This window comes from Strongylocentrotus purpuratus, unplaced genomic scaffold, assembly GCF_000002235.5.
Source record: "Strongylocentrotus purpuratus isolate Spur 01 unplaced genomic scaffold, Spur_5.0 spur5_scaffold_6, whole genome shotgun sequence".
Classification (NCBI taxonomy): Eukaryota; Metazoa; Echinodermata; class Echinoidea; order Camarodonta; family Strongylocentrotidae; genus Strongylocentrotus; species Strongylocentrotus purpuratus.
Genome location: NW_022145612.1, coordinates 28,522,553 through 28,541,873, shown reverse-complemented (window position 1 = coordinate 28,541,873; position 19,321 = coordinate 28,522,553). Strand labels below are relative to the sequence as shown.

At 37.4% G+C, this 19,321-nt stretch overlaps 2 protein-coding genes across 2 annotated transcripts; one reads left to right on the top strand and one right to left on the bottom strand.

Moving 5' to 3' along the window:
* LOC591085 (flavin-containing monooxygenase FMO GS-OX-like 4) lies at positions 1-4,692 on the bottom strand. The gene is made up of 5 exons (XM_790666.5): positions 4,604-4,692; positions 3,686-3,966; positions 3,265-3,403; positions 2,225-2,373; positions 1-1,247 (listed from the first exon to the last, which is right to left on the bottom strand). The coding sequence occupies exons 2-5, from the start codon at positions 3,886-3,888 to the stop codon at positions 434-436; spliced, it is 1,305 nt and encodes a 434-aa protein (XP_795759.4). The 5' UTR covers positions 3,889-3,966; positions 4,604-4,692; the 3' UTR covers positions 1-433.
* A 388-nt stretch (positions 4,693-5,080) lies between these two features.
* On the top strand, positions 5,081-16,095 carry LOC584205 (GATOR complex protein NPRL2). Its single transcript, XM_030972436.1, has 12 exons — positions 5,081-5,143; positions 8,894-8,980; positions 9,661-9,752; positions 10,256-10,424; positions 10,892-11,000; positions 11,602-11,738; positions 12,151-12,248; positions 12,741-12,777; positions 13,198-13,291; positions 14,080-14,197; positions 14,599-14,721; positions 15,295-16,095. The coding sequence occupies exons 2-12, from the start codon at positions 8,897-8,899 to the stop codon at positions 15,407-15,409; spliced, it is 1,176 nt and encodes a 391-aa protein (XP_030828296.1). The 5' UTR covers positions 5,081-5,143; positions 8,894-8,896; the 3' UTR covers positions 15,410-16,095.
* The last annotated feature ends 3,226 nt before the right edge of the window (positions 16,096-19,321 follow it).

The following is a 19,321-nucleotide window of genomic DNA, read 5'->3' as shown; positions in this document are numbered from 1 at the left end:
GGAACAGCCGCGCGCCACTCTGACTGACCGCAAGCGCCACGAGTGGCGCGCATGCCGCCAGTTGAGAAGGCCTGCTTTAGAGATAATAGGGAGCATCCTAATGGCTGAGAAACTGAGAAATCGCATGAATCGTATACTATAATCATATAAATTGTTTCATCAGCTTACACTGTGTAGTAAATTTAAAGCAAATCATTTCAAAATTTGTTAAAAATTAACAAATGGATATTTTAAAAATAAAAAAAAATTATTAAAAAAACTGAAATTGTCATTTGACCATTGCTTTGAAATTTGACTATCAATTTCTTTTTATTAACCTGCAGTACCTAGGTCTGCTAGATCAGAGAGATTTGTTTATCATTGCTTCAATGATTATACAGAATTGAAGGTTTTAAGGACCCCTTTAATAGACAAGAGTATAATCTTCAGTCTTTCACTGCTCAAAAGACTGCAATTGCACAAAGTTTTCATCATCCACTACATTGAAATTCATATTCTTGTAGTTCGGTACATCTGTCCTTCTGTACACAGCTACCTGCTCGTATAACTTCTTGACCACCGGCTTGTGTTGTTCGGCCCCTGCTAAGCTTAGAATGTCAGAGGTATATCCCCACTGCCCTTCTCCCATATAGTGTGCATAGCGATGAGGGAGCCCTTCATCCAATTTCTTTTGGTAGTCCCTTGCTTCATCTTCTTGCATGTCTTTCTGTGTTGGAAGTTTCATAGAGCCGTCTAATGCTGCTAGGTAAAACAATGTTTGAGCATGGAAGTGGGGGTATGGACAAATGCGGATGGTGGTACCAATGAAACAGAGGCTGGGGAAGATTTGGTGGATGACATGTTTGTAGAGCGGAGTAATTCTTCCATCGGTAATATCTACTAAGCAGTCTGGATGCAAGAAACTAAAGTCATAGTCATAGCCAGAACAGAACATGATGCTGTCAAAAGTATCCTTGCAGCCATCCAGGAACTCAACTTCAGTCTTGCCGACCGATTTGATAGCTTGAACCTCTTTAACGTTACTTGGGAGTGGCGTCTTGAATCTTGGTTTCCAGTGACTGATGACTACCTGCTTCGCATGGGGTGACAAGTCTAGTGCTATGTCTATCCCCGAGGCACCAGCACCCACAATCAAGATTGACTGATCCTTGAAGGTTTCTGGATGACGGTAGTTGTGACTGTGAAGGATTTGACCGGAGAAGGTATCCAGCCCATCCATATCTGGAATCTTCGGAAGTGCATAATGCCTGGAGTAGGAGAGAGAGAGAGAGAGAGAGAGAAGAATGAAACAACTGATTAATTGCATCATTCATGCATGCGTATCAAGAAACATCGTAACTAAATTCTTGAAGATGATTCTACAGAGCTCTAGCGCTATTTGCAGATTCTTGGAGGAAATGGCGAGGAATTTTAAAAAGGAATCTCCTGCTTATATATAAATGGCCCTAGATATTGACATAACCAATCTACTCTCTGGCATTGCACACCTTAAAATCACTACAGCTGTAGCCAGGTAAAACAGAAAGAATCAGGCATTAAATAGCATGCAAGTTCCCTGATTTATTACCACACACACACAACCCCCCCCCCCCCTTAAAACAAACATCATCCTCTTCTTCTAAAACCATAGACTACAATTGGTGTCATACAGAGAATTCATAATCCATGAGCTTGCCTGGAGAAAAATCTGAAAGGTTTATGGCAACTGAGCTACTGGAGAATTTCCAATCAGGCTCTGAGTTTAACCTAGCTACCGGTTGTAAAACCCCACTGATGTGAAGATGTGGGGAGCAAGAGAAGTGCTTACATCATGACCCACTGAAGGCTGTTATTCCAGACAGGGCCCCCTAACAATGAACTCCTCCCAAGCATATTAAATGGCAAAAAAAATACTGAATTGTGAAACAAAATGATAATGAATAGACCAGCTTACTAACACTTTCAAATTCATGGATTTTTCTTTCCTAGGACCTACTGACGTGTTATTCAATTAACCTGTTACCAATGCGGAATGAACTACAATACTTGGAATCCAGTCTACATGTTGCTAAGTCTGGCAAGCTTTCAGGTTATCAAGAACCACCTATGTATAAAAAGTGTCCATAAAATTTGAATATATTTGTAAACCAGTTTATTGAATGTACATGTATTTAGAACATTTCAACACATATTACTACATTTTATCAATGTAGTTTATTTTCTGTTGTAACCCCAAATCACATACCCATTGCAAACCATGACAGCATCATAGTGAGAGGTGACGGACGCACCAGATTCCTGATTCTCCACATCGCGAACTTTGACTTCCCACGTGACAGATTGAGTATCACCTGATGGTTTCACAGGTCTCACAGATTCAACTATGGTGTTGAACTTCAAATGAAAGGAGGAAAACACACAATGAATTGGTAAACATGATCCTATTTATAAATACTACTGCAAGCTTCATGAATTTGGTTTCCTTTCAATATGCAAAATTAAAAAAATTCTAATGTCATATATCTTATTCATGATTTCTTATACATTCTCCAATATGGCAGTTGCTCAGCCATGCAAAAATTACAAGTTTATAACACATAACTTGTAAAGTGGAATCTCATTATAACAATGTCCTTGGGAACATGGAAATTACTTTGTTTTATCAGGAATCTTGTTACATCAGGGTTTAACAAAAAAAGAATATAAAGAGCGGGATCAGCAAAGTCACCTTGACATAACATATACCTTGTTATATCAGAACTCTTTCTGATGAGGTTTCACTGTAGTTGTACAAATACTTCTGTATCAAAAATATATGACACTATATTTATAGAAATTAGTTCTAGGACTACTACCCCCTAGGACGACTAACCCCTGGGACAACTACCCCCCGGACAACTACCCCCCGGACAACTACTCCCCAGATAACTACCCCCTACGACAACCATCCTCTAGGACAACTATCCTAGGGGGTAGTTGTCCAGGGGTAGTTGTCTTAGTGGGTAGTTGTCTTAGTGGGTAGTTCTGGGGGGGGGGGGTAGTTGTCCGAGGGGTAGTTGTCCTAGGGGTAGTTGTTTGGGGGGTAGTTGATCATGGGTAGTTGTCCCGGGGGGTAGTCGTCCTTGGGGGTAGACGCCCTAGGGGGTAGTTGTCCTAGGGGGTAGTTGACTAGGGGTGGTTATCCAGGGGTTAGATGTCCAGGGGGTAGGTGTCCGGATGCGATAGAATTCAATCATTCAATATTATAGTCCAGTATCGTCTACTAGCACAGTCAAATAGGTTTACCTGTATATGCTTGAGGAGATTGAAATGGTCGGCATACTGTTCCAGATATCTAAGCATCTCTGTATGCTTGATAAAAGATGGAAGAGAACTGTCAAAGGGGAAGTCTGGAAAAGCCATCACTTCTTTGGGAAGGTTGGTTCTGGAGGTCAGGTGAAGAAAAGAAGGAAAGAGAGCAAAATAATTAAAAAAATATTTCTTAGCATTCCATTTACATCATTCAATTACTGGACTATATCGTTTACAGAATATATGTCGTAATCATAAATAAGGGTTTAAAAATCATTCAATTTTTTTTTTTTCTTTTTCTGCAACTAGCCTAGGCAATCCATTATAAATTGATTAGACTACATAGAGAAAATTAATCATAAAGGTATGAATTCTTGAATTCATAAGTTAAATTTGACATATTTATAGTTCTTACTTGAGTGATGAATACATGCTTGAATGGATGGGCAGACCATGTCTGTCCCTCCCAGTCTCCTCTGTATAAACCCAAGTGCCTCCAACGCGATCGGCTTTCTCAAAGACAACCGGTTCAAATCTGTCTGGTCTCGCTCCCATGTATCTTGCGGCACAAAGCCCAGCTGCTCCTCCACCAATCACAGCAACCCTCAGCTTATTCATGATGCTGGTATATTCTGTATTAGTTGCGTATGCCTCTTTCTTTCTTTTATAGTTCACAAGATTGTGACTGCTTGAATTCTACAATTAAAAAATCAAGAGAAAGTGGATTTAATTTCTTTAGGATACTGCCAAAAAGGTAAACGAAATAAAGAACAAAACAAAACAAAAATAAAATAATAAACATGCACACACCAAAAAAAAAAAGGCAAGAGTCAACTCAAGTGTGAAGATCATTTGCAGGTGACAGGCTGACAGGCAGGTAGATATATTGAACTGGTAAAAAAACAGTGTAAGTCAAGTTCTCGTTTTGCTGAAAACTGAAGTGAAATTAAAAATGCTTTGCAGCATTACAAAATTACCAGCTGTGTAACCAGGCCAGGCACAGTAATGCCTTTAATGGAGTAATCCCTTTTAGCAGCTAGCTCAGGAAGCGCAGCTACACTGGGATGGTAGGTGGGGCAAGTACCAGGAACACATAGCTAGTGATAGTGGTCAATGCTAATAAGCAATGCATAGGCCTGTGCGGCCTGTCGTAAAGAAAGAGCAGCTTTTGTCTCTTTTCTTTGTAATTATCATCTAGACCCTAGATTGATCTGAAGTTTGCTATTGGTAAATTCTACTAACATCACCCAATTTACTGTGACTCCCATGAACAACAGAACTGAATGAAATTAAGAAAGTCGAGTATTAAATAAAAATGATAATCGTAACTTGCCTGTCTACAGTCGAGCAGATTCCACTGACCCCTGCATTGCAGCTGACCGGTGATATCGACTGCACGAAGAAAATGTTGCGCAATCGGCCCTGCAATAGGTACGGTGCATTTTTTAAAATAGGATGGTGAAGGTAAGATTTAGATTTATTTTCATGCGCTTTTGTAGGAAAAGGATTAGGATGTACATGATCAATTAATTAAATTAGTTTTTATTCACAGTAAATAATCATATAATGTATTTGTATCTGTTTAAAATTTAAATAAAAATATAAATGGACATGACTGTAAAAATGTAACCTATCATTTTGGACCATGAGTCTGTTTTCACGTTTATGTCTGGCTTTGCAGTTTCTTTTCCTATGATTTTAATTGGCCTTACAGACGGCTCATAGCCAAGCACTGTGAGCCTAATTTTGCCGACAGTTGCACAGTATAGTACACAGCACAGCCGCGATCAGCGAGAAGGTCGAAGGCGAGCTAAGAAGTTTACTAAGTTAGTAGTCTACTGTCACACCACAGCTAGAGCAAATCAAATAATTGGTATGACTAATTAACCTCATAAAATCACTGGTTTATTGACGAGCTCGTGTCGTGGTGGTGCATGGTGATCAGGGTGTACTGGTATGATGGTTATGATTGAGAATATCAAAAAAGTTTAAAGCCAAGGCAAGGGTCAATAAATTAAATATGATTTTGGTGGTGGTGGTGGTGGTGGTGATGGTGGTGGTGGTGGTGGTGGTTATTTTACCTGACTGCTAACGTGCTAAGAAAGCATAAAATAGTTGTTAGTAAGCAACTAGACGGCCGACGGCTTAGGTCCTCTCCGAAGGAACCTGGTAATGAGGATTAATGCCTTACCAAAGCCTGGGGCAGTAGGCCGTACTAGTACTAGCACATCCACTAGGTTTCGAACCCGGGTCACCGGATTAAGAGACCATGCACTAGCTCTACCGACTGAGCTATAGCGCCTTCATCAAGTCAAGATCTACCAAGATTACCAAGATAAAATTGAGATAACATGATTCTGAGAATACTGGTTTTTAAAAAGACTTAAAGTTAAGGGTATTTTATCTCAGTGAGACAAAATGCATCTCAGAAAACCGCCCCCAGGATGCCAGGGTCTCTTTACTTGAGGTGATCAGTAGAGCCAGACATAGACCGAATTTTTCTGTCTCTTTCGTTCGTTAGCCTCTGATTTGGGTAAGGTCGGCTCTCTCTTTAGAGACAGAACAGCCCTATACGCTGTAGTGGACGCGCGTTTGTGTAAAGAAACGTTACACAAAACTTGGCCAAACTTGATCCCTAATTTTGATATTTTGCCGGATGCGTATCCGATGCATTTCAAGTCCTAAATTAGCTAAATGCTTAACTACTTCGGTTCCACTTACCAACATGACTACTTAAATCCGTTTAATGGTCCCTTTTCAAGAAATTATTGGTCAAGACCGACATCCATGAAGAAAATCTTGCAGCCGCATCTCATTCTTTCTACTCTACACCGAAGGCAAAATGGTTATAACGGAAATACTGTGCATGTCATTACGAACTCGTAGCTCGTGCACAGAATTTCCGTTAAAACCATTTTGCCTTCGGCGTAGACTAGAAGGAATGAGACGCGGCTGCAAAATTTTCTCATGGATGTCGATCTTGACCCATAATTTCTTGAAAAGGGACCATTAAACGGATTTAAGTAGTCAAGAAACGGCCATAAAGATCGCAGGGAAAAAACCAAAAACCTGTGAAAACAAGATATCAGAATCTACCAGAAAACTCATGGAAAAAAGAAGGAACATGAAATCAGAAGGCATAGGCATCCAAAATGTTGAATACGTAGAAACCTGCAAATCAGTAAGGAAAAAGCTACGTGAAGACATCCGTAGTTACAACGCAACGATCATCAAATCCACAATTGAGGAAAACAGAAGCCTGAAGAAAACTTACAAGAAACTAGCACATGGAAAACAGAAAATCACAAACCTCCTCGACAGCAATGGACAAGAAATCACAGATCAGGACCAGATACTTCAAAGAATTGAAGAGTTTTATGAACAACTATACAATAGCAATAAAGAGACAGAAGATCCAGAAGAACCACAAGAAGAGATCCCAGTTGTAACTGATTGGGAGGTTCAACATGCAATAAATCAAATGAAGAGAGGGAAGTCACCAGGCCCAGACAACATACTTATAGACACAATCAAAGAAGGAGGAGACACAATAACTCAGGAACTAGCCAAACTTTACAATGCATGTATGCAAACGAGGAAGATACCACATCAATGGAAAGAAGCTACAATGATAATTCTGCACAAAAAGGGGGACAAGCGAGATCTAAAGAACTACAGACCCATCAGCCTCCTCTCAAACCTGTATAAGCTGTACACAAAAATCATCACCAACAGGCTAGAGAAAATCCTTGATAACAACCAACCAAGTGAGCAGGCAGGCTTCAGAAGGGGTTTCTCAACTATGGACCACATCCACACCATTAATCAACTGAAAGAAAAATGCCAAGAGTTCAACATCCCTCTATGCGTAGCATTCGTAGATTACGAAAAGGCATTTGATTCCGTAGAAACCTATGCAGTACTGAAGGCACTTCAAGACCAAGGAATCAACAAGGCATACATCAAAATCCTTAAAGACATTTACTCAGACTGCTACAGCACTGTCAGAATGCACAAGGCCAGCAACAAAATCATGATAAGAAAGGGAGTTAGACAGGGAGACACCGGCTCACCAAAATTCTTCACTGCTTGCCTAGAGAGCATCTTCAAAACATTAGACTGGTCATCAAAGGGAATCAACATAAACGGGGAAAACATGAGTCACCTAAGATTTGCAGACGATATTGTCATCATATCTCACAACTTAAACGACCTCGAAACAATGCTGCAAGAACTGGACGATGCAAGCCAACTAACAGGCCTCAAAATGAACATGAAGAAGACTAAAGTCATGGCAGGATCAGCCAAAGATCCAAAACAAATCCAAGTGAACGGTACCAAAATGGAGCAAGTAGAGGAGTATATCTACTTAGGGCAACGTTTCTCCCTCCAAGACAAAAATCAAGACAACGAAATAAGAAGAAGAATCAAAGCTGGATGGCGAGCCTTTGGCAGATACAGCACCATCATGAAAGGCAAACTTCCATTATGCCTGAAAAAGAAAGTATATAACCAGTGCATCATCCCAGCAATCTCATATGCTGCAGAAACATGGACACTAACTTCAAAAATGGAAAGAAAGCTAGCAGCCTCGCAACACAACATGGAAAGAAGTATTCTAAGCATCACATACAAAGACAGAAAAACGAACAAATGGATCAGGGAACAGACAAAAGTCCTGGGGGGTGTTTCACAAAGATCCTAAGTTGAACTTATCTCTAAGTTGGACTTAAAAAATATGGAAAGCCATTAGCGTCTTTGAAAATAATTTGTAAAAGTTATTTTGAAAGGCATTCATTGTTTATTGAAATCATTCATATTTTCTATCATCAAGGAGATTTCATGTTCTGGATGTGGAATTAATAAAAAGTCTAAAATACTTGGAATTTCTGCTTTTGAATATATTTCATTTAAAGACTCCAATGGCTGTCCATAATTTTTAAGTCCAACTTAGAGTTAAGTTCTACTTAGGATCTTTGTGAAACACCCCCCAGGACATCCTTGAAACAGTGAAAAAAAGGAAATGGAATTGGGCGGGCCACATCAGCCGTAGGAATGACAATCGCTGGAGCTCAGCAATCACTCACTGGACACCATATGAGGGAAAACGAAACAGGGGACGTCGAAGAAAAAGATGGCGAGACGAGCTGCAACAGTTCTGGGGACAGACAAATTGGCACCAACAGGCGCTGAACAGAAGAATTTGGAAACATCATGCTGAGGCCTTCATCCTGCAGTGGATTGACAACGGCTGATAAAGTAAAAAAAAGTAAAGTAAGTAGTCAAGTTGGTAAGTGGAACCGAAGTAGTTAAGCATTTAGCTAATTTAGGACTTGAAATGCATCGGATACGCATCCGGCAAAATATCAAAATTAGGGATCAAGTTTGGCCAAGTTTTGTGTAACGTTTCTTTACACAAACGCGCGTCCACTACAGCGTATAGGGCTGTTCTGTCTCTAAAGAGAGAGCCGACCTTACCCAAATCAGAGGCTAACAAACGAAAGAGACAGGAAAATTCGGTCTAAGCCAGACAATGCAGACATAGATCTAGATCTAGTCTCAGTGGAACAGCATTTGGATTTTGGTCTACTATTATAACTGTACTTGTGTTTCTCTTTTGCAGATTATGGCAGCATTCCCTGTAGGTAAACTGAAATGCATCTTCTTCAGTGAATTTCATCCACAAGCTGGACCTAAAATCACTTACCAGGTATTTTGCAATATCCTACCTAAGTTTCTAATCTTACTCCTAAGAGTAAGATAATGTAAATAAGGTGCTTCATTATTGTGGGGTTGGGAGACTTTGCAGGAAATCTTAAACTCTGTCATCTACTTTCTTGACTTCTTCTTTGAAATATATTGCTTTATAGCATTTCCCATTCTTTCTCAATTTGATATGAAAAAGTCAAGATATAAAACTAGATGATGTTACAATATTTTTGATCTAATGAAATTGTTTTCACAGAATGCAAACAAATTTACAGTTAAAGAGAAGGTTTTTTTGTAGCATTATCATTGTTATTATACAAGTGTGGAAGAACTTGAGAGAAAAAATGTTCCCTGAAAAGCATGACTCTTCAAATGCCTCCATATTCTAAATATGACAAGTAACGGCTTAAAATGAGGCCTGATTGTTATGCCCCATGGTTGTGTAGTCTTACATGTATATATGGTACATCTTTCTGTGCACAGTGCTTGTTACTCTACCAAGACTGGGCCAAATTTCATATCATTTTGATGATTCCAGAACCTTGCAGTGCACACCAATACGTATACTACATGATCAACTTTTTCTGATCGATTCACATTGTTTCTTTCACAATGCAATCGCATGACCACAACTGAACTTTATCTTTAAATGATCAGAGGTTTACATTTCTTTTGTTGCAGGTTCCAGATGATTATATTTCCAGGGAGCTGTTTGATATATTCTCTGTCTATATCATCCCAAAGCCTGAATTACAAGACAAGCTTATCACTGTGTAAGTTAATTATCAGCTAGTGTATTTCATCAATTTTGTTGTTTGTTTTGTATAATAAGATTGGTAATTCGGTTCAATTTCTAATGGCATGATAGTAAACAAATAAGGATTATTCTGTGCTATATAATATTGCCAAAATTTAGGGCATGATCATGATAAGTTTCACTTGATGAATTAACCATCACTTTTATGTTATATTGATAGATATCATGATTCTTTATTGGATGAGTGATGGTATGCTATTTGTTAAAAAGTGCATCTGTTTGATTAGAGACGTGTATGATATTTGTGTTTCTTCCTTATTTATCAAAACAAATGAATCCTTCAAATTTTGAATTTTCATTTCATTGTTATGTCGTACATTGCCAGTTACTGGCCTGTATTCTGAAGTCTGGTTTAGTCAAACCCCAGGTTTAAAGTTAAACCAGACTTCAGAATATGGGCCACTGAGATCTGGTAGAAGATGATGTTGTAACACATTTGTTTTTTTCTTTCTTCTTCAGTAATGTTAAGCAGGGGAAGGTAATTGGATGGCCCAGCTGTATCCGAGATGATAAATATGCCAGGAATGAGTATCTCTTCAACGTCTGTTTTGTGTGTGACTCAACCACAGACGTATCATCCTATGAAACGCTAGTCAAGAAGCTATCTGCCTACTTCACAACACTCGAGGTAACTATTTACGTTTAATGCAAATGATTTTATTTACCCCTTCTCCCACTTTGCACATATCAATATGCAAAGAAATTATCTCCATCAAGAAGTGCTGTTTTGACTATTGGAACTTCATATCATAAAAAATACTATATTTTCTATACAATGAGTAAAGTCACTTTCAAGTGCTAATACCGTAGTTATAATGTATTAATGTAGCAATTAAGATAATGTAATATTGTAATGTAATTACTTTCATAGTGTCTGAAAGTGATCTTAGCTATCATATTATTGTGAAAAAGGGCATGTTTTATTAAACCAAATGGTAATTGTAAACCATGTTTTAAGTTTGACATATTGACTTTCAATCACTAGGAAAATGGATTGTGTATATTGTATTTGTTTTCTTTTTGTATTATTTTGATGTTGTTTCTGTATGCTTACCGGTATCTCAAACTTACATTTTTCCTCTCTTGACATAACAGCTTGAGTGTGCTTTTCTATCAAATGAAGAAACCAAGTGCAGAGTGCCAGACATTTTGGAGAAACTTTTGAGTCATCTGAATGAATTTGGAAAATGTTCCGTACCAATAAGTGAGTAAGAATTTTCTGGTGATAACCAACATGTTCCTTGATTGGTTGATTCATGACTGAAACCCTTTTTTAGGAAATCCAATATCAAATTTGGAAACCAATGCTTATTCTTTTGAATGGACTGACAAAAGGGATCAAAAACTTTATAAAGCAATAGTGAAGACAATGTTTTTCTTTTATGCATCAAAAACTGTGGATCAACTCTTTTTTTACAAGGCATTTTATATTAGACATTTTAATAATTATATATTCCTTTCTTGAAATACCTCTTGCATGAAATAATTAAAATTGTGAAAAGCAAGCAATTTATTTCAATTCAGGGCCCCGTCTTATAAACAATTTAGATTAATCGCAACTTATTTGCTATCGATATCAATTACAACTTATGTTGGAGAGATAGGAGATTGCAAACTTGCAATTGATTAGAGGACTTGCGATTCGTTTAGATCAATGGCAACTATTTACAAGACTGGGCCCAGAACTGATTTATTCCTTATTCATATATATATATATATATATAAATGCAATGTTACCTGTACATATATAGAAGGATTTTAATTGCTTGATTAATATTTCATCTAACTGATATTTGTCTTGGCAGATGATTCTAACACCATTCATCTGAAGATTGTACCGCCTACCAAAGAACCTCAGTCAGTTTTAGAGCACCATGTACCCATGTTTCTCTGCAGTAAAGAACATTATGAAAACAATCAATGGGACCTCACCACGCAACAGGTACCTTACCCACAGTAACGTAAACTCTTCAGTGTAGTAATAAATCTCCTGTAGTTATGGAAGGGGGAAGGGGATACTGAATTGTGTATTATGTAAAGGGCTTTCGAAAAGGGATTCCATGTTAGCAATCAAGATATGCTGAAATTAATGGAATGTTCCATCCTAGCTCTCAAACTTAAATGTTCATAATGAAAAACAATTAAAAGGACACTATGGATAGAGGCCTGTGCAAAAGAAGGTTTATTCAAATTTCATTAATGTCCTTTAGATGTATAATGAAAATTGTTATAATTTTACATGTTTTTAATGAAAATATAGCTGCACAGCATTTCTCCTTTCGTGTATAATATCATTGCATACTGCAAATGGCATGTCATTTAATATTATTACTTTTAATTGTTTTATTTCCAAGATTCTTCAATACATTGATGGAGTTAATCATGTTCAAAGAATAGCTGTAGAAGCAGATGTTGATTTGAATCTTGTCAAGATTTGCCTGCAAAACTTGCTGTAAGTGTGTAAATAGATATAGATAAATAGATATATGTACCCAAGATATTATATCTTTATGAAAATATTTGCCTGCAGAACTTGCTGTAAGTGTGTAAATAGATAAATGTACCTAACATATTATACACTTTACCTCCATATATAGATTTGAATCTTGTCAAGATTTGAAGTGTGTAAATAAATACATACCTAAGATATTATACCTCCATAAATTGTGTTGTGTTTGATCTCTCCTTAGGGAAGACTCAATTTTGACTTGATGAATAGTAAGATTACCATAAATCAGACTGCAATATGTGAAGAATTGAGTTAAATCTAAAAATCAAATACGGTAGTAAATATTGTCCACTGACCTGATAGTGCTGTATTCTTATTTGTAATGGGTCAAATCAATGAAAAGTCAGATTCTATAATTTGTTTAAATTTATTCCTTTACGTTTGTATTCTACTTTCATTGGCTCCTATTACATTTTTTTCTTTTTGCCTTTTCAGGTACTATGGAGTCATCACTATTGTTCCTATCTTTCAGGTAAATATAAAAACATGGAGGAAAAATGAATAAATTCAATTCCAACAATTTATTCTTATTACCTTATAAGGCATATTATCCAGATATCAGTTTCAATGGTTGTGTAACCCAGAAATTTTCATGCTATATTATGTCAGCAAAGAAAACAGGATTTAAGGGCATTTTAAATCAGTAAAGTTCACTCACAAATATTTGATTGTCTGTGAAAACATTGTTATTTTCCTTCTTTTCTAAGCGCATACTTTGTGTTAGTGATATGCGCTATACAAATAACATTCATTATTATTATTAAATCATGTTATCCTTGTTGTTGATTTGAGGCAGTGATTGTCTACAGATCCACCAGAAACAGAATATCTCCAACTTTGATGTTTTGGGGGTAATTTTGTTATTTTTCTGCACCATATTTTTTATTTTCAGTATTCCAATGTGTACATGGTACAGCCATCCATTAACACCCTAATGGAAAATACCCAGCTACAGAGAGAATGCATTGAATACGTCACACTCCCAGGTATCATATCTCTCTCTCTCTCTCTCTGTCTCTCTCCCTCCTCTCTCCCCCCTCTCGCCCTCCCTTCTCTTTCTCTATCTCTCTTTCTCTGTCTCTCTCCCCCTCCCCCTCTCTCTCTTTCTCTCACTCCCTCCTGTTCTATCTCATTCCCTCCTGCTCTCTCTCCCACTCCCTTCTGCTCTCTCTCTCTTTATCTCTCTCCTCCTCTCTCCTGCCCTCTCTCCCTTGGCATAAGTAATTGATCCATCTTTTAATACATCAATAAATGAACTGTTGTTAATGTTCATTGTTAATAGAAAGGCATGATCTTTTTTTTAAATAGAATGCAAAACTTCTAAATATTTGCAATCTGAATTTTGTCAACTACGATTGTGATAGATAGATGTCATCTGGTGGGTTCCAGAACCATTTCATTTATTACAGAGATACCCTTCTGACCCTAAACAGATGATAACTGACAATGCATTTATATTGGTTATCTGGAATGTTATCTCTTTTTATCTTTTTTTGTCCTTTGACTCTCTGATGTTATCACAGATCATATGAATGCTCATTTAAATGTATTCCATGTGTATATAAGTCAGTGCCTGATATTGTTTACATACCGGTAGTATACTGTTTACATCATCACAGAGTTCAATCCTTCATATATAGACTTCTTATTTTTTTTAATTATGATTACTATTCATTTATTTATTAGTTAATTATATGTTCATTTATTTGTTTGATTAGCTAGCTATTTAGTTATTAGTGATTTATTCATTTAGTTATTTATTTATTTATTTCAGGTCACAATCCTCCAACGTTGAGGTCTGTGATGCTGCTGTACAGCTCCCTTTGCCCAGGAATGACTGTCAGAGATCTGTGTATGAGACACAACCCTAGAGCACTCAATATATGTGAAAGGTGGGTTCATTTAAAGGGATCCGTTAACTTTGTCGTAGATCCTTTAAAATAAATCTTTGATTTAGCTCATGCTGCACTGATAATTATAAGGCTTTAAGTCAGTCAGGAACCCCATGACTTTTACAAGCCCATCGCCTGTGTGATTATCAAGATATTTATGATTGAAATTCGAAATCGGTTTTCATAACACTACATACTATTGGGGAAAACGAGTATGGTCAAACCGGTCTCTCAAAGTGATGACTGACAGTAGAAATTGAATTGAATTGAAATTGGTAATAGATTTAAAAAAAGCGACATTCATAGCAATAGTTAACTTTTAATCATTTCTTGGACAGTAGATTACTGCATATAAAGATACTATCATTGTAATAAAGATTATGTTTCTCTATTAAATACAGACATCTCATTCAGTTTGGAGTTGTGAAAGGGCTGATTAGAAGATTACACAAGTATCCTGTAAAGCTACAGACTGCAGACGGGCAACATAACGGGCAACACAACGCTGGTAGAAATCTAGACAGGTATGTTATCTAATATTAAGATGTGAAAATTATTTGAAAGTTTCTTCCAGATGCGATATTCAAACCTGTAGGCACTTAAATGGTTTGATATTGCAATTTCTAATGGACAGCCCTTTTAGTGTGAACCCCCCCCCCCCTCCATCAACATTAAAGTTGATGAGGACACTATTCCATGTCATCAAAATTGACTAACTACAGTGATTTTGCAATATCTATTTCATGCACTAATTGGACTTATTAATTAAGTTTAATTTTTAAAGGTACTCAATTTTTATTGATAATATTTGTATATAACTTTTCCAGATTTATAACAATGTATTTTATCTGTATCATTATGTTGATAATTTTAGTCAGACAATTTTTTTACAAATTCGCATATATTGCTACGGTATATAATTTGAATTTCAATCTTGTATATATATATATATATATACATTTGCAATTCATCTTATTGCTGCAAACCATGACTAATTAACCATTTTTTAATTGCATTTAATTGCATTGAATATTCCAGTTTCAATAAGGATTCTTACTTGAATCACTTTGTATCAAATTTTGTTTGCCTCCGTCCAGGTGGATGCAAGGCAAGCTGAATTTTGATGAGATTTGTTGTGGGACGGGAATGAGTCACAAGGACCTCGATGAGCAAGTGGAGAAAGATGTGGATGTTTCAGTCTGCTGGAAATGAAGTGGTCTTTGAGATCAATCGATGGACAAACCCTTCTTTTTTACAAGGACCTTGCTTGGTTGGTTTGTTTGTTTGTTTTACTCGGCTGCTATTAAAGAAAGCATGTGTCTGCTTGTAGAGGGGTAAGCAACTGGGGACCGATGGCTTGAAGTCCTCTCTGAGAGATTTGGTATGAGGATTAATGCCTTGCCAAAGGGCAGTAGCGCATCAAATTGGTTTCGAACCCAGGACCTCCCGGTTACGAGACCACTGACCACCGCGCGTCACTAACGACCTTCACCAGCTCGAAGGAGGAAAAGGATTTTCTGTCCTACGAGATCTGTTGTGAGATGGGACCATGTAGTGCCACAAGGATCGAGATGAGCGAAGGAAGGAAGCTGCGGATCTTCTAGTCTGCCGAAATGAGAATGAGGTCAAATAAATCCTGAGAATTGTTGAGGGAACGACCTGTGTAGACCTAGACAGGCAAGTGGAGAAAAAAAGGCTTTGTGAAACACCTCTTTGCTGCATGGACCTGTGACAAATAGATGTGGAAAGATTTGGCTACTTCAGTTTGCCGGAAATGATGATTAATAAGATCTTCTTTCTCCTCATTATGAATGCATACAATGAAATGTATTTACATGTAGAAGCAAGGGTGTCGATTTGTATCCGTGGTTGGGGGGGATGATAGGTGCCAAAATATTTTCGGCAATGGATCAAAGCAACCAAGAGGTAGAAGCGTGTGGCAGGTTACACCCCCTCCCCAAGCGCGAAGCCATGATTTCATTTTAGGGGGGCGGTATTGAGCACGCTCCCAGGGGTTGGGTGCAGGGAGGCGGAGTTTCCCCCCTCCCCCGCGAAGCGCGGAAGCTTTGACGTTTCATTAAATTAATAGAAAAAGAAGACGATTCGTTGGACCGTTCTCGACTCTTGATCCTTGTTTGGATTAAGCTTCCCTTCCTCCGCGCATAGCGCGGAAGCTCTGACATCTCATAAGATTATTACAGAAAGAAGACGATTCGTTGTACTGTTCTCGACTATTAATCCTTGTTTGAAAAGTTCCTCTTTATGCGCGTAGCGCGGAAGCTCTGACATTTCATTAGATTATTAAAGAAAGTAGGCGATTCGATGAACCATTCTCGACCCTTAATCCTTAATGTTTGAATCAAGTTCCCCTCCCCTCCCGCGCGAAGCGGGAAAGCTATGACGTTTCATTAAACTATTAGAGAAAGAAAACGAATCGTTATACCGTTCCTGACTCTAAATCCTTGTCTGAATTCAGTTTCCCCGCTCCCGCGCAAAGCGCGGAAGCTTTGACGTTTTATTAGATTATTAGAGAAAGAAGATGATTTGTTGTACCGTTCTCGACTCTAAATCCTTGTCTGAATTCAGTTTCCCCGCTCCCGCGCAAAGCGCGGAAGCTATGACATTTTATTAGATTATTAAAGAAAGAAAACGATTCGTTGAACCATTCTCGACTCTAAATCCTCGTATGAATTCAGTTCCATGCTCCCGCGCAAAGCGCGGAAGCTTTCTCCTTGTCTCCGATCTCATCACGAATTTGTCACAGAGTTCATCTGTGTTTACACTGTCCAGGATTGTCTGATGTGCATTGCAGATTGCTACTTTTGCGCCTCGTGCTTAACATTTAGCTCGTTGCTTTTTAACACTGCGTCTTTGCATTCGGCGCACTGCATTTCTATGATGCTGTTGATTGAACAAATTGAATAAATTCATCAATAATCCTGATGAAGCCGTATGAGCGAGAATTGAATTTATTCTTGTCTCATAAACGGTTGTCTCATTTACTTTGTATATTATGTATGTATTATGAAAATGAGATAGCAAATATATATTATATAGATGGTCATCTTGCGAGTAATAACCCTCATCGGGCTCTCTTAATTTTTCTCTTCATTTTTTTGTTTTTTGATGGTGAATTATTGGGGGGGATGATTGTACAGGCCATCCCCCCCACCTGAAATATTGGGGGGGATATATCCCCCCATCCCCCCCGGGATCGACACCCATGTGTAGAAGGTTGAGAAAAAGCACCTTGTGTACTGCACACGAAAGGTATCAGGGAAATGAAAAATCCGAGAACAGCCGTTCGTTTTATTTTCATAGGCAATAATAGGTTTCCTGTCAGGCTTTCTGGTACCAAGGAAGTCAAAACTAATTCAGCAGCTGTCTGAACACTTCACTGTTTTTGTCGATACGATTAAGACCATTGTATTTATGAAATCCTTGAAATTCAATATCATTTCATAGATACAATGGCGTTAATTGTATTGGGAAACAGTGAACTGAATGAAATATGTTTTACATGAATTTCATAATTTCTTAATGGATTAATGACTGTCTTAGTTGTTATCCAGTAGACCGATTATAAATGTAAGTCATTTAGTAGATCTCATTAATTATAATTTCGGAGATATTCATGTACAAGAGAACTTTGAAAATACTGCCTTACAAGAAAAACAATCTAAGAACCGATTGTCTCACAATGCTAAATGCTGTTGTTCTTTCAGTTTTTTAAGGTACCTGAAATCTGTGAAAAACTGAACCCTTTCCATATCACCAAGCCCTTCAACACTTGGGAGTGTTTTAGCTTAAATTACTGTTGTCATTTACATAGTGTGTGACATATTTATATTTCAAGGGATAAACTTGAGAATGAATCTTTTTTTTTTTTTTTTCTGTAAGAAAACTGATTGTAGCAATAATACTTTGTCCAAAGAAATTGTTCAACACATGTCAGCCACTGTATGAAGAGGTTAACCACTGTCAAGGAAATGGATTGTGGTTAAGGATATGTTCTATCATAGAGAAATGGAGAGTTGGTAGGATGACGAAAGCATTCGTGTTAGTAGTTGCCGTATGCCCTCACGTTGACCATATGGTAGGAATATTCCCTAGGGAGTGGAGATGGTGCACATTGTGCGTCAATGAATCCGATGACCGGTAGCATTTCGCATTAAGGGCTATATAAATCCAAATAAATATTATTATTATTATTTCATTTTACGAGACTTCCATACATGAAAGGGGCTTACCCTTCTTCATTTGGTATCTTTCAAGCCTCAAGAAAAGCTACGAATCTGAAATAAATAGCGAGGCTAGATACAACAAAACAGCTTGGGAAGTGAATTCAATGTTTAAAAGCTGTGAATGTAATTGTCTGTTTACAAATGGCAGTAGGTGCAAAGAATTCAGAGGGATTTAATTCTACAGCTTAGCTATTATTTCTTTGAATGACATCTGATGTATGTAATGAATTACATCCTCATGTTTCTCTCTTATTTGTGGTGTACATATACACATGAACTACAATAGTTAGTACTTGTGTTGTAAATCGGAGGCAGAGTTATATGATATCCTTGAAAATCATGTCGGGAAAGAAGTACATCTAACATTGAATTTGATTGACTTATGTTGTAATTATCAAAATAAATTCTATTCAAATATCTAAAATGTGTGTCAGATGCGTTATTGTTTGCAATTTACCAAGACCTTCTTGTACAGGGTGTCCATGAAAAATAAAGGAAACCCAAGTTCACAGGAAAATCACTTGATATGTGTACTTAATGTTTTCTTTGATTAATGTACACATGATCGGAAAGATTATTAATTGTGCAGTCATGTGAATCAAAACATCATCAATAAGTCATGCATGATCTTTTTCAGAAAGATTGAAATAGCATTGTCAACAACCAAATTGTCCAAGATAGCTCGATGGCTGCTAGCTTTGGTTCTTATGTATTTGGAAAGATAGGGAATGATTAAAAATTATATATTGTTAGAAATGCATATATATATTCCCTTCTTTCAAGCAAGACCATAGCCACAATTTTGGTAGGCATATGCGAGATGATAACATGAATTTTTGAATGATGTATATTTTTGTTTATTATTCAAAGATATTTCCCA

Bases quoted from the DNA above. Each gene is read 5' to 3' on its own strand.
- LOC591085 (XM_790666.5), bottom strand. From the start codon at position 3,888: ATGAATAAGCTGAGGGTTGCTGTGATTGGTGGAGGAGCAGCTGGGCTT. The intron at 3,404-3,685 runs GTAAGAACTATA...CCTGACCTCCAG, and splicing joins AGCATGTATTCATCACTCAA to AACCAACCTTCCCAAAGAAG. The intron at 1,248-2,224 runs GTATGTGATTTG...CTCCTACTCCAG, and splicing joins GCTGTCATGGTTTGCAATGG to GCATTATGCACTTCCGAAGA.
- LOC584205 (XM_030972436.1), top strand. From the start codon at position 8,897: ATGGCAGCATTCCCTGTAGGTAAACTGAAATGCATCTTCTTCAGTGAA. The intron at 11,739-12,150 runs GTACCTTACCCA...TTTATTTCCAAG, and splicing joins GGGACCTCACCACGCAACAG to ATTCTTCAATACATTGATGG. The intron at 12,778-13,197 runs GTAAATATAAAA...TTTTATTTTCAG, and splicing joins CTATTGTTCCTATCTTTCAG to TATTCCAATGTGTACATGGT.